The following is a 15640-nucleotide window of genomic DNA, read 5'->3' as shown; positions in this document are numbered from 1 at the left end:
GTAACTATTTAGAATTTTATATTACAATAAATATATTTTACATTTCATAACTCTATAGATTTTAATTTTTTTATTATTTGTTGCCAATACAGAACGAGTCAAAATTCGTAGTTTTAACATACAGTTATAAATACCAGAATCAGATACCAGGTTGTATATCATGGACTTTAACAAACTGGTACTGTATATTAATCTTCACCTGTTGTTGTGAATAGAAATTTTGCTAATAAATGTAATTTACAAAATATATATCTTCCAAAGTTGATCTGAAAGTCCTGCAGCAAATTGGAGGTTGATATTAAGAAGATGCCTTCTGGAATGTTCCATGAGACGTATCTATAGACTATTACAAAATGTTTAGTGCATCTGGAAAAGCTTGAGTATAGCATTAAATAAATCATTTTAGAAACAGAGTCCTAGTACAGCTACTGGCATAATGGCTCAGGATTAAAATATTGTCTCGCTGAGTCTCAGTGAGCTTCAGAGATGCATGAATCCCTACAATCTTCTGCATAGTCACCTACAACAATCCTTAACTCTTTGACACGATCTCAGTAAGTGTTTATACTGTTTCTGAATTTTAATAAATAACTTTACCTAGACGGTATTAATCTATTATTTACCTCTTTATTTTTTTTTTCAATATTTTAAAGGGGCCAGAGTCTTGACAATCTCATCAAAGTGACCCCTGAAGTGAACAGAAGTAACTCAGGGTGAGAATTATGTCTTATCTTTCTTCCTTCCCCATCTGCATCAACTTGTGGCTCTCATCAGAGAAGCTGTGTTGAAAAATCTTTGAGTTGGAATCAGAAAGTCTGGATTCCATTATTTGCCACATGGGTACCTTAAACACGCTGAGCTTAGGTTTCTTTAGTTATAAAATGGGGATAATAATGTTTCTTTCACCTTTGTCATTTAATTATTTTAAGAATCAAGTGAAATAAAGGCTATAAAATCCCTTCAAAGCAAAAATGCACTATCAATGTAAATTATTAATAAAATAGAGTATAGCTACAGCATTAGATGCAATACTTAGCAGGATCAGGTGAGGGTTTTGGCAAATCATTATATAAGTCCTGAATTGATTTTCTTTTTAAACTCAATTCTGCCTGCCTTCATCTGTGGTTTTATTTTGAGGGTAAATGAGAAACTGAGATAGTGTTTCAATGATTTATATAGAGGGTAATATTTTACTCTTTTCAATGAAGGGCATAGACTGATATTAATTCAAATACCAAAACTGAGTAGTATAATTCATCTTGAGTATATATATTCTTTAAATTAAAATACTTAGTTGATTTAATCCCACTTTTACTTACCATGTGTTTGTTTGCTTTTTTGTTGTTGTTGTTTAAAGTTTCAAAGACCTTGATAACCTTATCAAAGTGAGTGCAAGAACAGAAAAACAAATGCAAGGGTAAGATTTGATAAGCTCTTCTTTTTCCTTTTGTGCTGACTAGTGCTTAAAATAGAATTCAATCGTCATTTCAGCTCACTGGCCCTGAACTCAGAGTTCGAGAAAAGCCATGTAACCTCCACAACCTTATATCTAAAATGTTAACAGTTTTCGGCCCTGGCCGGTTGCTCAGTGGATAGAGTGGTGGAACAGCATATGGACATCCTGGTTTGATTGCCGGTCAGGGCACACAGGAGAAGCAACCGTCTGCATCTCTCCCCCTCTCTCTCTCCCTTCTCACCTTCCCCTCCCACAGCCAGTGGCCCAATTGGTTTGCACTATGGCCCAGGATGCTGAGGATAGCTCTCTTGGTCTGAGTGTCAGCCTCAGGCACTAAAAAAAGTTCAGTTGATTTGAGCATTGACCCCAGATAGGAGTTTCCAGGTGGATCCTGCTCAGGGCACATATGGGAGTCTGCCTCACTATCTCCCCTCCTCTCACTTAAAAAAAAATGTTAACAGTGTTGGTCAATTAGGTGAATATTTGTTTTTCCAGAATGGACAGGATGCTTTTATTCATTGATTTGTTTACATATTTTTCTTAAGCAGAGGGATGGCACAGGAAAGGGAAAAGAGAATGGACTGAAAACCATAGATTTGGATCTAGGCCTGGCTCTGACTAGTGGATGGGATTGGCACTGGTCACTTCCCCTGTTTGGGCTTCAGTTATCTCATCCTCAAAGTGAGGAAGTTGGACCAAGGGCTCTCTAGTTACTTCCAACACTAATTCCATTACTACGTCCCAGTAAGATGCTTGGAGTAATGGAAAGTGCATGCACTTGAGTTAGATTACTTAGCTTTCAATTACAACCCTGGCACTATTAGTCATATAGGAAAATCTTCATCCTTCTGTGTCTCAGTTTTTCCCTTCACGGAAGAGGGATGATAGGTCTTCCTATGTCATAGAATTGATGGGAGGATTAAATCACATAAATTATGTAAATCACTGAGAACAGTGCCTGGCACATAACAAAATTTTTAAAAGCACTGGTTATTGTTTATTATTTCTATGCAGTTATAGTTAGGTCCAAAATATATTTCTTCATAGTCAGCACAGAAAAACTTCAACCCTTTGCAACGATCTCTGTTTTAATAAGTATTTCATAATAAAATAGCTTCTAATAAAAATGTTTCTAAGTTTTAATAAATATTTGCAATGACCTGGTGCCAATTGACCATTGATCTGATCATTTCTATAATGTTTTAAAGGGGCCAAAGCCTTGACAGCCTCATCAAAGTGGCTCCTGAAGCAAACAGAGCTAACCAAAGGTGAGAGGTTCATGGAACTCTCCTATCTCTCCCACTTTCTCTTTTCTATTCAACTTAAAAAAAAACATGATAAAATTCATTGTCTTACCATAGAGACAGCCAGTAACGGGACCCAAAATCAACAGCTCTGTGTCAGCGATTTGGTGTTTACATCTTTGTTCAGGACTCCCTGGCCATGAGCTTAAGTAGAGGAGAGAGACTCCTTTAAAACACCTGTTGTCAGTATGTGACTTGTGTTCCATACTTGAGATTTTCTCAAAATGAATTGGGATCGCCCATGAGATAAAACATCACCCCAAAACAAATTCCTAGGGCTATGCAAGCTAAAGAAGGTTTCCATGTGCAGAGAAGTTCTCCTTCCTTCTTCCGCCTCAGTTAGTCCCTTCTCCTCTTCCTGTCTACCACTCAAAAAACCCAAAGGTGGGAGGTCATTAAAAAAATTATTCTTAGTTAATTGAAATAATAAGGAATATAAAAAAAATGGCATTTGTCTTTTATATAGAGAGAGTTTTCTCTAAGGCACATCATGTTAACTAAGCAAAAAATGACAAAAACCATGAAGATATAAATATATTTTGTTATGGTAGTTTGAGCATGAGTTAAATACAAAAGATCCTAAGGAATATCTCTTCTTTCTGATAGAGTTCCTTCTTACTTTGCATATAGAAATGCTCTTCTTTTACACAATGTAGCTATCAGACAATGTTTCTTAGGCTAGATCAGGATCAACAACCTTTTCTTAAAGGTCTGGACAGTAAATATTTAAGTTTTGGGTAGGCCTAAATATGTAGTGCTAAGTTGTCCTTATTTCGCCATTATTGTCATTGTCTGGGGGCCAGATACTGAATCCAGAGACTATATAATACTTTACATTGCACATTAAGGTTCAGTGAAAGAACAAGTCTCCCCCTTGTTCCTCGTCCAAGAAGACTTAGTTTCTAAAGCTGAAGATGGCCTAAATCACATGACCTTTCTTGTGTAGAGTTTGAGCATCTGTTTTAGTGCCCACATCCTACTAGGTATTGCATTAGGTCATGTGTCCATCTCTTCCACTTGATAATGAATCTTTTGAGTTATGAGAACACGTACTAGCTATGAAGTCTGGATAATGGCTCAATCCCCTTTAAGCCTCAGCTTCTTTATCTATAAAGTGAGGATTTTAGGAGTTACTTTCCTCATGAGTTACTACAAAAATGAGGTAAGATCAAGCTTGTAAAGCACTCAGTGCTCACGTACTCAGTAAATATTATCTATTGGTATTATTGTTATTGTTACTATTTTTCTTCATTGTTGGGCCCCTATCACACTATTCAATGCTTAATTCAAAGATAGCAAAGAAATTATCCTATTATGTTGAACTTTATGAAATTATTGACATTCAACCATTTTTGACCCATCAACCGTAGTACAACATAGTGTACATGGGAGGTTATGTACATGATAAAATGAACTTGTGAGTTAATCCTAAATATTAGTTAAGTGATATAAGCCTTTCTGATCTTTCTTTCTTCTCAGGATATATAACATATGGCCCCCATAAAGGAGTATATCAAATTAGGCTTCTTGTTCAGGCCTTTTGGTATTAGGGTTTGTATAAGAGCCCAATGTAATAATAGATATGTCCCTAGAGCTATGATTGCCTATTGAAATGTTTACAATAAAAACAAGTTACATAATACATAGGCACAGACAACAGTATGGTGCTAGCCAGAGGGGAAGGGGGGAGGCTAGGTGGAGATGGGCGGGGGGGGGGGGAACAGGGATGGAAGGAAACTTTGCTTGGGATGGAGGGTGCGCAGTGCAGTGTGAAGATGGTGTTTTACTGGGTGATGCACTTGAAACCTGTATGATTTTGTGAACATCCCAATAAATTGAATTAATAATAATAAAAAGAATATTACATTACTATGTTTTTATATTGAGATATTTGCACCTCCCTGAAAATAGACCCAGATGATTAAAATAATTTTTTTCCTCTAGGAGAAAAGGATTATATTATCTGAAACCTCACTAGTTCTGATTTAGCATTGCATGAAATATGATTCTGAAGTGATTTTTTTAAGGAGGAGGAAAATAAAGAACAAGTGGAAATGATGAGCAATTTTATATTTTTCTCTTATTACAACTCCCAAAATATCCTAAATGCTAATTCTATTATAAAAATATAATATGGATAATAAGGAGTTTATGAGTAATTTAAATTTGAGGTTGTCTTTAAAGAAATAAGAATAAAATGAAAATGAATTTTCATATGTACAAAATTATGCAAAAAAATGAGTTGATAGTAGCAATCTGCTTTTCCCTGGGGGTAAAGGGATAATTCAAGTAATGATGAAGTTTAAATTAGCAACAATCATTTAATTATATATTAAGGTTAAAAAATATACAAATTATTCATTTTAGTTTATTTTACCAGCCATTGAAACTTACATTGTTTTAGGAACCAAGACCCGAACAATGTTATCAAAGTGACCCCCTCAGCGAACAAAAGGTAAGCATATTACAACCATTCAAGACTCCTAAGCAAGTCTGCAATGTATGCCAAAAAAATAAGATTACTTATTTGATTAAAGACATTTTGAAAGGGGACATGAGAAATAAAAAGAACAAATTGAGTTGTTGATATGTAATAATACTGTATAGACTTTTCTTTTATTATTGCTTTTATGTATTTCCTTAGAATATTGTTTAAAATGATAATATTGAGGCTAATTTTGTATAATTACTACTTGAGAAATTCATTTTGACACAAAATAGCAAAACTAGTTTATCACTGTAAACTTATAGTTAATAAACATTAAGGTTTATAAAACTAAATAAAGACTACTGGTGGCCCTGGCTGGTTGGCTCAGTGGATAGGCATTGGCCTGGCGTATGGACATCCCAGGTTCAATTCCTGGTCAGGGCATACAGTAGAACCAACCATCTGTTTCTCTCTCCCTCCCATAGCCAGTGGCTCAGTTGGTCCAAGGGTCAGCCTCAGGTGCTAATAATAGCTCAGTTGATTTGAGCATCAGCCACAGACAGGGTTTGTCAAACCTGTCAGGGTGGATCCTGGTCAGGGTGCATGCAGGAGTTTGTCTCACTATCTCTCCTCCTCTCATTAAAAAAATAATAATAATAATATTGGCTCTCTACTTCTTCACAAACCCAAGGATTAATTTTTAAATGATTCCTAAGAAAATTAGCAACATAACATTTTTATATTTGATTAGAATATTTTTGTATGACATTGAATTTGTTCCATCATCTTCAGAAGATCCATTATACACTGAAACAAAAGTTAAGAAAAGTGTGGTAGAGCATCTCCTGGCTACCTTTTAAATCTTGTGGAGATCATGTTAGAGTAAAGCACTGTGCAGATGCAAGGAATCATTATGAACATGGAGAGAGGAAGGGTGCTAGCAGAAAGGAGTATGGGGTTTGGATCCAGTGCCGTGATTTCAATCCTGGTTAACCCTCAGTCACCTCTTAGGTACCTAGCCCCAAAGAGTGTCTTAAATTCTCTGAAGTTCAGTTTCTTTGTTTATAAAGGGGAGATGGTAGTTTCTTTGTTTATAAAGGGGTTATTGGGTTATTTTGAGATTTTTTAAAAAGATAACTAATTTATACAAAGTAGAAACAATAAAATTTATCACTTTTGTCTAGGATTCCGTTGAATCATCAAAGTGTCAAAAGAAAAAATACCTGTCATAAAATTTGCTTATTTCTAACTGAATTTGACCTTTAATTTTATTTTATTTCATCAGTAAACAAGGTCTGGAAGAACTTAATCTAAACCCTAAATCTGTCAAAAACATGGCTGGGTAAGAGAAGAATGTTTTTCTCTTTTCTCTCTCTCTCCCCCCTCCTCTTTTTATTTCTCCTTAATTAAGCAGAACATGAATATAAATTAATATGTCTTTCAAAAGTATCACAATTTTTATTTGTCCCTGGAAATTTAGATCATCTTCTGTTAATACTAAAAAAGAAAGGCAGCTGAAAATAATATATGATGGTGGCTTCACTGTTATCAGCCTCAAATAAAGCAATTGAAGAGAGCGATTGTGGTAGAAACATAACTAGCCCGTGTGCTGTTTGTTCTGTACAATAGATGGTAATGCCTTTATCTCTTGAGTTGACAAAAAGGTATTATTGTAATAATAATTTTTTTTAAAAGACCTAGATACTTCATCAGGCTCATCACCAACAAATACCGATCACCTTATTTTTGAAGAGTATTTTCTGGTAGTTAGTGAAAATTTTATGAGGTTTGTTGTTTCTTAGATGGTTGCTGCTCCCAGCAAAGTTATGGACTGAAATTTTGATAATTCTTTGATTAGTATCTGTAAGATGATAAAATTCACTTTTGTCTCTGGTGATATGAAGACTTTTGTATCATTATATGTTACTATTTTATATATAATATATATCTTAACAATATTTTCATGATTTCTTAAGTTTATCTGGTACATATAAAAATTGCAAATTTTAGAGGTGAGATCAAGGAGCTTCAAGGAACTCATAGCCTAGTTAGTATGAACAATTTTGAAAACCGTTGTTTCAGTTGAACCTAATCAACTTACATACAAGGAATTTACAATTCAGAAAGGTTGGGTGCTTTACCACAGTTGCAGGAAACTAGTGGAAGACTGATAGTAGTTCTGTGATCTGCTAGGCAGTGAATAATTACTGAGCACCTATTGAGTTTGAAGCTTGCAACTACGTATCATGAGTAGCACACTAGATATAATTACGGGGCATGGATGCCAAAAAGAGAATTCAGTAGACATACTGAATCCTATTAACAGCAAGCAATTATCACCATTAAAGGTAATTATGTACCAGGAGCAAAAAGATGTTATTCCAAGACAATAATAAGTTGTCAATTTAAGATACTACATTTTGAAATACTCATGTACTGCTTGCTAGATATAGAATGCATTGTTAGTGTGTTGCATTTAAAAAGAAAAAGAGACATTGCATACCTAATTTAATAAACATGACAAGCAGTAAATGTTAGATTCATAGAGTCTAGGATTAAAGATGTTAGAGATGGGAAGAGTCATGGAGATGATCCAGTCCAATCTCCTCATTTTATAGATGAGAATACAGAGGCCAGGGGCCAAATCTCTGTCTTCTATGAATTCTAATTTCTAGTCCAACCCACATTCTTTAAACCACAGCACACAGACTTTGATCTTAGAATAAGTGAAATTGAGCCCTGGCCTGTTGGCTCAGTGGTAGAGCATCAACCTGGCATGTAGAAGTCCTGGGTTCAATTCCTGGTCAGGGCACACAGAAAAGGAAACCATCTGCTCCCCCCCCCTTTCTCTCTCTTCTTTTCCCGCAGCCATGGCTCAGTTGATTCTAGCACATAGGTCCTGAGTGCTGAGGATGGCTCTATGGAGCCTCTGCCTCAGGTGCTAAAAATAGCTCGGTTGTAGCATTAGTCCTAGATGGGCAGAGCATCGCCACAGATGGAGGTTCCCAGGTGGACCCCAGCTGGGATGCATATGGGAGTCTGTCTCACTATCTCCCCTCCTCTCATTAAAAAAAAAAAAAAAAATTGAGAACCTGGGGGAAAGAGAAGGTTTTAAAGCTTGGCTTGTTGCTGTTGCCATGGGAGGGTCCGGAGATGTCTTATGTCTTTTACTTCTTTATGGGGTCACTTGAATGATTACTTCATAAATGACAAGGGCACAAATATGCAAATAGCTGCAAAGCACTTTACAGCTTTTAAACTACATGGAAGTAATAATACCTAAATAGTCTAATGTATCCCTTTACTACATTCTTAAAGCAAAATAAATGAAAGCAGTAACTTGAGTACAAAAAATGTTACACTTTTCCTGGATAAAATTTGAATATAAGATTCCTGTGTTTGGAGAGACCCAGGGCCTGGAAAAAAAAAGTCAATTAATTTGTTGTTCTCAATTGATTGAGGTAAATTGTGTGATGCTCTCAAGCAAGGCAATACAGGACTGTTACTGAAATCCTTGTTTTATTAACACACACTGTTGTCTTTCGAGGACTAGTGATAGAATAGAGCAGACATTTATGTTTTCTAAATTAGTGTTTCTCAAACTGTGGTTTGCAACCCATTAAAGAGTTTTGTAATTAACTGAGTGACGATCAGCACTTTTTCCCAATTAAATAAAATGAATTAAGTAGAGTAGAAAATGAGAATTCTTATGTCGTGAGAGTATTATTTCATGAAATTTATGGGGGTTTTTTTTGTTTTTTTGTATTTTTCTGAAGCTGGAAACGGGGAGAGACAGTCAGACAGACTCCTGCATGCGCCCGACCGGGATCCACCCGGCACGCCCACCAGGGGCAATGCTCTGCCCACCAGGGGGTGATGCTCTGCCCCTCTGGGGCATCGCTCTGCCGCGACCAGAGCCACTCTAGCGCCTGGGGCAGAGGCCAAGGAGCCATCCCCAGCGCCCGGGCCATCTTTGCTCCAATGGAGCCTTGGCTGCAGGAGGGGAAGAGAGAGACAGAGAGGAAAGAGGGGGGGTGGAGAAGCAAATGGGCGCTTCTCCTATGTGCTCTGGCCGGGAATCGAACCCGGTTCCCCCACACGCCAGGCCGACGCTCTACCGCTGAGCCAACCGGCCAGGGCCGAAATTTATGTTTTATTGTGTCCGTCTGTCTGATAAAAGAGAGTGTTGGGCTGTGATATAAAATATTTCTTATTGGGCTTAATAACATAGTAGCTTAAATACCACTGTTCTGGATGGTTGGATGAATCAAATTTCTTATGTTGAGCAGGACAATTAAAATGGAAGTTCTCATGTCTGCCATTAATTTTATATATTGAAAGGTTGTGGTTGTTGAATATATTATCTCCTCCACAAAGTTTTATTCTTTGTACTTTTTCTTCTAATATATGAACTTATCCTAATTTTAAACTGAGTCTTTCAGTCACCGTTTAGTTTTATGACAGATTCTGCAATCAATTTATACAAGGAAATTATATTTTGGATAGTTTTCATGTGTTAATCATCCTTGTAATAGTATTTGTAGATAGCAGTTGATTATCTTAGAGAATACTATTATTGAAGACAATGCAAAACAGTCAAAATCCAGCGAGTAGCCTTCTGTCTAGCACAGAGATCTGAGACAGGTGACAAAGCTCACACTGCGTGAGCCCTGAGCCAACGGGAAGCACATCCCATGGAAAGGTCTGGGCTGGCGGAGGGAAGTGCATACCTTTCTCATATCTTTTTGACGATTAACCTCTATCAGGGGTTGTCAAACTTTTTATAAAAACCGCCCACTTTTGCAGTGCTGGTAGACCTGGTCCCTACCGCCCACTAGTGGGCGTTCCAGCTTTCATGGTGGGCCAATCGTGGCGCTGTTTGGTTGCACGGTAGGGACCAGGTTGACCAGCACTGCAAAAGTGGGCGGTTTTTATAAAAAGTTTGACGACCCTTGCACGTGGTTCCCTTTCATTTTCTAATCTTGTGTCCATGTTTTTAAAGAATAAAACATACTTTATTGTTATGTGATTAAAGAGGGTTATGGGGGGGAAGGAGGTACAGTCAGGTTGCTGTCCAAGATGATACTGGAAACAGATGGCACCACGCCTGTGATTTCTTGACATGGAAGGCTATGTTACTTCTTCAAATAAATATTTAAAAGGGGTTTAAAGGAATGCTTTGAAAACTCACAACTTTCCAGCCCTTTATACAAGAATTTATGATAACCAACCATGTGAAAGGACATGTTTTTCTGTGACCGAGAAAAGAAACTGGTAGGGCTTCAAATAGGAGTGAACCTTGTCGGAGGATGTAATTAATTTGACCATGAACAATTGAGTTTAATTTGGGTTTTCAATCATCCTAGAGAGAAGAAAACTCAATTTTGATTGATTACTAGAACTCACTTTGCCAAATCTTATATTAAGTGTAATCCCAATATCAGGGTTTATTATTATTATTATTATTTAAGATTTTACTTACTGATTTTACAGAGAGAAGAGCAGGTGGAGAGTGAGAAACATCAAGTCACAGTTACTTCACTTTAGTTGTTCATTGCTTGCTTGTCGGTTCTACCTTGACGGGGCAAGCCCAGGGTTTCTAACTGTGATCTCAGCATTCCAAGTGAACGCTTTACCCACTGTGCAACCACAGGCCAGGCAAGAGCTTATTATTTTTAAAAACATATTTGGTTAGTGAATATGATTTTAAAAATAACAAGGACATTAGAATCAGTTTGTATCTTCATAATGTAAAAACATTTCAGAGTGAAAAGTTCTTCTTAATCACCAAGTATTTGCTGTGAACACTTAGCTAGTGTGCCCTAGTAGATATGTTCTGGCAATAACACGTGTGAAATCAAAGTAATTTTTCTTCTGATACAGCATAATTCAATCACATCTAGATTAGTTAAAAAACTTAGTTCAAGGCTATTCTATGCCAAATCAATACATCTCAAAGTAAATGATAATTTAGCAAATCCTTTCTTTCTATTTCCAACAATTTAAACCCTTATTATCGCTAAACTAGCTGCTTTAATTTTTTTTTCCACTTAAAGAAATCAAAACCTTGACAAGCTCATCAAAGTGAATCCTGAAACTCTCACCAACAACCGAAGGTAATAGAACTATATTAAATTTTGTGCTTTAGTCAGGAAAAGGCTATTTTGTTAGGACTCTAAGCAGATTTATAACCTTAATGATCTTATCTAAAGAACCTTATAATTAATCGGTGATCTTTTCGTTTTTCTATTTAAAGAAACCAGGATCTCGATAACCTCATCAAAGTGAGCCCCGCAGCAATCAGCAATCAGAGGTAATCACATAAAAGCAGTCATTTCATGTTTTCATCTGTCTGTTGTCCCTGGGGGGGAGGGGGAGGAGTGGGTTTATCATGTTGCTTTGTTGAACTAGCACCACCAAAAAAAACCTGTCACTAATCTGAACTCGTTTTCTTCTCCTTTGAATAGCCAAGACTTGGACAATCTTATTAAAGTGAAACCTTCAGCTCTCAGGAACATGGAGCGGTTAAGTGACTTAGCCTTACTATTCTTGGCATGCTCTTAAGGTTCTGGGTTAGGTATTTTCTTTCTTTTCCTCTTTCTTTCTTTCTTTCTTTCTTTCTTTCTTTCTTTCTTTCTTTCTTTTCTTTCTTTCTCTCTCTCTCTCTTTCTTTCTTCTTCTTCTTCTTCTTCTTCTTTCTTTCTCTCTTTCTTTCTTTCTTGAAGCTCTTTATTTTTCTTTATAACATTTATATTGCACTTTCTGTTCAGGAAGGAAACATGTTACACTCTTCTGGAATGAATTACTTGACTTTAAACTCGGTTCTGTACTTTTTATTTGCACTAAGACTACTTAGTATTTGTTATCTTTAGGAAATAGAGTGTTGGAACTGAAATAAAACATGAGTGAAATTAAATTAAAAAAGGATGAGAAGCTGACGCAGACTTATGGTTTACAGAGAGACCTACAGAGATCAGAGAGGGTATTCAGGGCTGTCAGAATTACAGGCCACAGCTAGTGTGGGCTCACAAAATGTGACAGCAGGTTTTAGCCTTTGATTTCCATGTGAGTTCGGCAAACATCTTATAATTCACTTTCTTTATGTCATATCATTCACCTAGAGGGCTTTTCTAATAGTTAATAGATAATGCAACAAAGTACATTGTATTAGAAGTTCAAACTGTTCTACTGACCTGAAATTTTATCATAAGAAATATATAGATGGGAATCAGTCTCAATATTCTAAGGTGAAGAAAGCAAATTAATATATGGAAAATACTTTGAATCCACTGGGAAAGAGGACAGGGTCATATACTGAATTGATCTAGATCTTATATCTCCTGGTTTATTTTTTACATTAATGTTTTATTTTACTTTTTCTGTTTCTTTGTTTTTCTCCTGCTGTTGGGTTTTCTGAGGCAGGAAGGCACAAAGGCAGTTGCTACTTAGTAACATTTATTAAGCACCTATAGTGTGGCGATTTATATACATTTCATCCTCATAACCACCCCATGAGAAATATATTCATATATCCTGTCTTATAAAAGAGGATATTATTAGCTCAAAGATGTGAAATAAACTTCTCAAGAAAGAAAACAGGTCCTGGCCCGATAGCTCAGTTGAATAGATTGTTTGTTGTCCCATTATGCCAAAGTTAAGTGTTCAATTCCCAATCAAGGAGCATATAAGAGTCAACAAAAAATGCATAAGTGAGTGGAACAAGTCAATGTTTCTCTCTCTCTCTCTTGTAATTAAAACAAACGAACAAACAAACAAACACCCTCCTGGATATAAACTCAATCCTTCCGATGTTACTTTCTATAAGAAAAACAAAAGTTCCGTGGTTAAAACAACTCAGACTCTCCTCTTCTTTTAATTCTTCATGCTCCTTACTGTCCCTTTCTTTCTACTCTCCTCCCCCACCTCTGCAGTTAAAGGGCCACAACGAGAAACATCTACTCTAGAAAATTATTGTTAAAATGAGAGGGTAGAGAGAAAGTACTTGTCACATCGAGGTTTTCTAATAGCAGAAATACCAGCAGACTTTCAGTGTTGCCTCTGCCACTGATAATCGTATGGAAATACCTTTGTTAAGTAGGACCGTTTCTTGATAGTGTACTGGCTGGGGCAGATTTTCCTTTTTATTAATATCAGTTTCAGGAGGTTTAGGTTCCATAACCATATATGGCTATTGTAGCAAACTCTTCCCTCAGTGGATGAGTCTCAAATATGTTCTATCTCACTCTTTCTCTTTCTCCCTCCCCCCTCCCTCTTTCTCTCACCCCCACCCTCCTTTCTTCTAGCTTTCTTAACCTTCCCTCTCTCCTTCCCTCTGTGAATGTGCTATGTTAGGACAATAGTAACCTTCTCATAATAGCTTTGTTTTTGTTTATTAGAAGAGGCTAATTTTACAAATATATTGTTTGTATTCCAGCAACTTCTAATAAAATAGCTATAAAAGAAGACATTATCCTTATATAGATAGGATTTTTATTTTAAAACTTTTTAAAAATATTGGCCATCATGTCGTTTTCAGATGGCAGCTTGATCCACAAATGTAACTTAAGTGATATCTGATGATTCTTTAGAATTTACACCAGATTTGATGATAATCGGCTTGGCTGTTCAACAGTTTTCCCAGAACAGACAAACAAGGACTAAGCTGCTTAGTTGCAAAAAGTGACTTCATTCAGTTAGTGCAGCCACCTGTATGTATAATGTCTCTCTGCTGCCTGCTTGATTTCAGTGTGTAAGAGAGGGGCCATTTTAAAGTGACTCCCAGTGGGAATAACAGCCACAAGTCACTTTTACAGTCAATTCAATGTGACGTGAACAGTGATTATTTAATAGTGTAACAGCAATGAATCAGAGTTCTTTTTGTGTGACTTTGCTGACATTTCCAGCAGCTGTATATTTAATTCATAGTAAGGGGCGGAATAAACTTTGGTCATCGATCAGAATGTAAGCAGGTGTCCCTGAGCTCCTCTGAGGAACACAATGACCTGAACAAATGCAGATGTGCTAAGAATGTTCATTTATTCAGGGAGAAACTGCATGGCTTTTAGCAGTGGTTATTTCATATTTTCATGAACTAAGAGATATTAGAGATATTCAATTATTTGTAGACTGCAAACTGCTGCTCCCAAGTGAAGATTAAAAAGCATCTAGTGACATTTAGGCCTTTACAGTTAGAAAAAGCATCCTTCATCTAAAGCAGAAAAAATACACTGAACTGTTGGTAGTGTTATACTTGATCTTTTTAAGGGCTTCCTATTTGCTGAGGCATACCTCCAAGTTTTTAGTATCCAAAAAGAGTCCCTTCCTATTGCATATTTCTCATTCTTCTGCTAAAGACAGAAAACTGGAGGCTGGGAGAGCGGGTAACATCGATTCTTTCCATTGCTTTATTCCTCCTAATCAGTAGGTCACTTTGGATGCTTCTAATTTTCTCAGGAACTGAGACACTTCGTTACCCCCAGTACTACTATAGTCTATATCATCTCCTAACTAGCTCCTCTGCTGTCTGCCGTGCCTTCTGCTCTTCAGTCCATTTCCCACACTGGAGAGTGATCTTTCTAAAGCACCAATCTGATCACGTCATTCTTCTGATTAAATCCTCTAGGGGCTGGCCCTGGCCGGTTGGCTCAGCGGTAGAGCGTCGGCCTGGCGTGCGGGGGACCGGGGTTCGATTCCCGGCCAGGGCACACAGGAGAAGCGCCCATTTGCTTCTCCACCCCCCCCCCCTCCTTCCTCTCTGTCTCTCTCTTCTCCTCCCGCAGCCAAGGCTCCATTGGAGCAAAGATGGCCCGGGCGCTGGGGATGGCTCCTTGGCCTCTGCCCCAGGCGCTAGAGTGGCTCTGGTCGCGGCAGAGCGACGCCCCGGAGGGGCAGAGCATCACCCCCTGGTGGGCAGAGCGTTGCCCCTGGTGGGCGTGCCGGGTGGATCCCGGTCGGGCGCATGTGGGAGTCTGTCTGACTGTCTCTCCCCGTTTCCAGCTTCAGAAAAATACAAAAAAAAAAAAAAAAAAAAAAAAAATCCTCCAGGGGTTTCCTGTTCCATTGGGTAAGAGCCACACTCCTTAACCTGGTTTCCAAAGCCCTGCCCGCCCTGTCTCCACAAGCCTCACCATATTCTCTTCTGTGTCCCACCCACACACCCTAACTTACACACGGTCCTCACTCCTCCCTCCTTGGCACTGTGTGGTAACTTCCACTCATTCTTTAAGGCTCAGCTTAGGAGTCTCTCTCTCAGGCTCCGGAAGCCCCACCCATCACACCGGCATTGGGTCCTTCTAAGTATTCTTTATTTTATCTGTCCCATAGCATTTGTCTCTTAGAGGGAATGATTATTTAATCATCTCTCTTCGACTATAAGATTTTTAATGGTAAGATTAGGTCTGTCTTGTTCACTTCTTTATCTACAGTGCCTAACACAATATGTGGCTCATATTA

General features: G+C 37.6%; 1 protein-coding gene across 11 annotated transcripts in view; it reads left to right on the top strand.

Moving 5' to 3' along the window:
* SCEL (sciellin) overlaps positions 1-15640 on the top strand; it is a 134149-nt gene that overhangs the window by 87754 nt on the left and 30755 nt on the right. For 8 of the 11 annotated variants that reach the window (XM_066235768.1, XM_066235774.1, XM_066235769.1 and 5 more), the window contains 8 exons: positions 654-713; positions 1358-1417; positions 2665-2724; positions 5165-5215; positions 6474-6530; positions 11245-11304; positions 11445-11501; positions 11656-11712. In XM_066235768.1, coding sequence (XP_066091865.1) covers positions 654-713; positions 1358-1417; positions 2665-2724; positions 5165-5215; positions 6474-6530; positions 11245-11304; positions 11445-11501; positions 11656-11712 — 462 coding nt within the window. The remainder of the gene's footprint in view (positions 1-653; positions 714-1357; positions 1418-2664; positions 2725-5164; positions 5216-6473; positions 6531-11244; positions 11305-11444; positions 11502-11655; positions 11713-15640) is intronic. The other 3 variants (XM_066235767.1, XM_066235771.1, XM_066235764.1) reach the window with 2 other exon arrangements.

The sequence above is a fragment of the Saccopteryx bilineata genome, chromosome 6 (assembly GCF_036850765.1).
Source record: "Saccopteryx bilineata isolate mSacBil1 chromosome 6, mSacBil1_pri_phased_curated, whole genome shotgun sequence".
Lineage (NCBI taxonomy): Eukaryota > Metazoa > Chordata > Mammalia > Chiroptera > Emballonuridae > Saccopteryx > Saccopteryx bilineata.
Note: the sequence above shows the minus strand (reverse complement) of the source record. Positions and strands in the feature narration are given on the sequence as shown.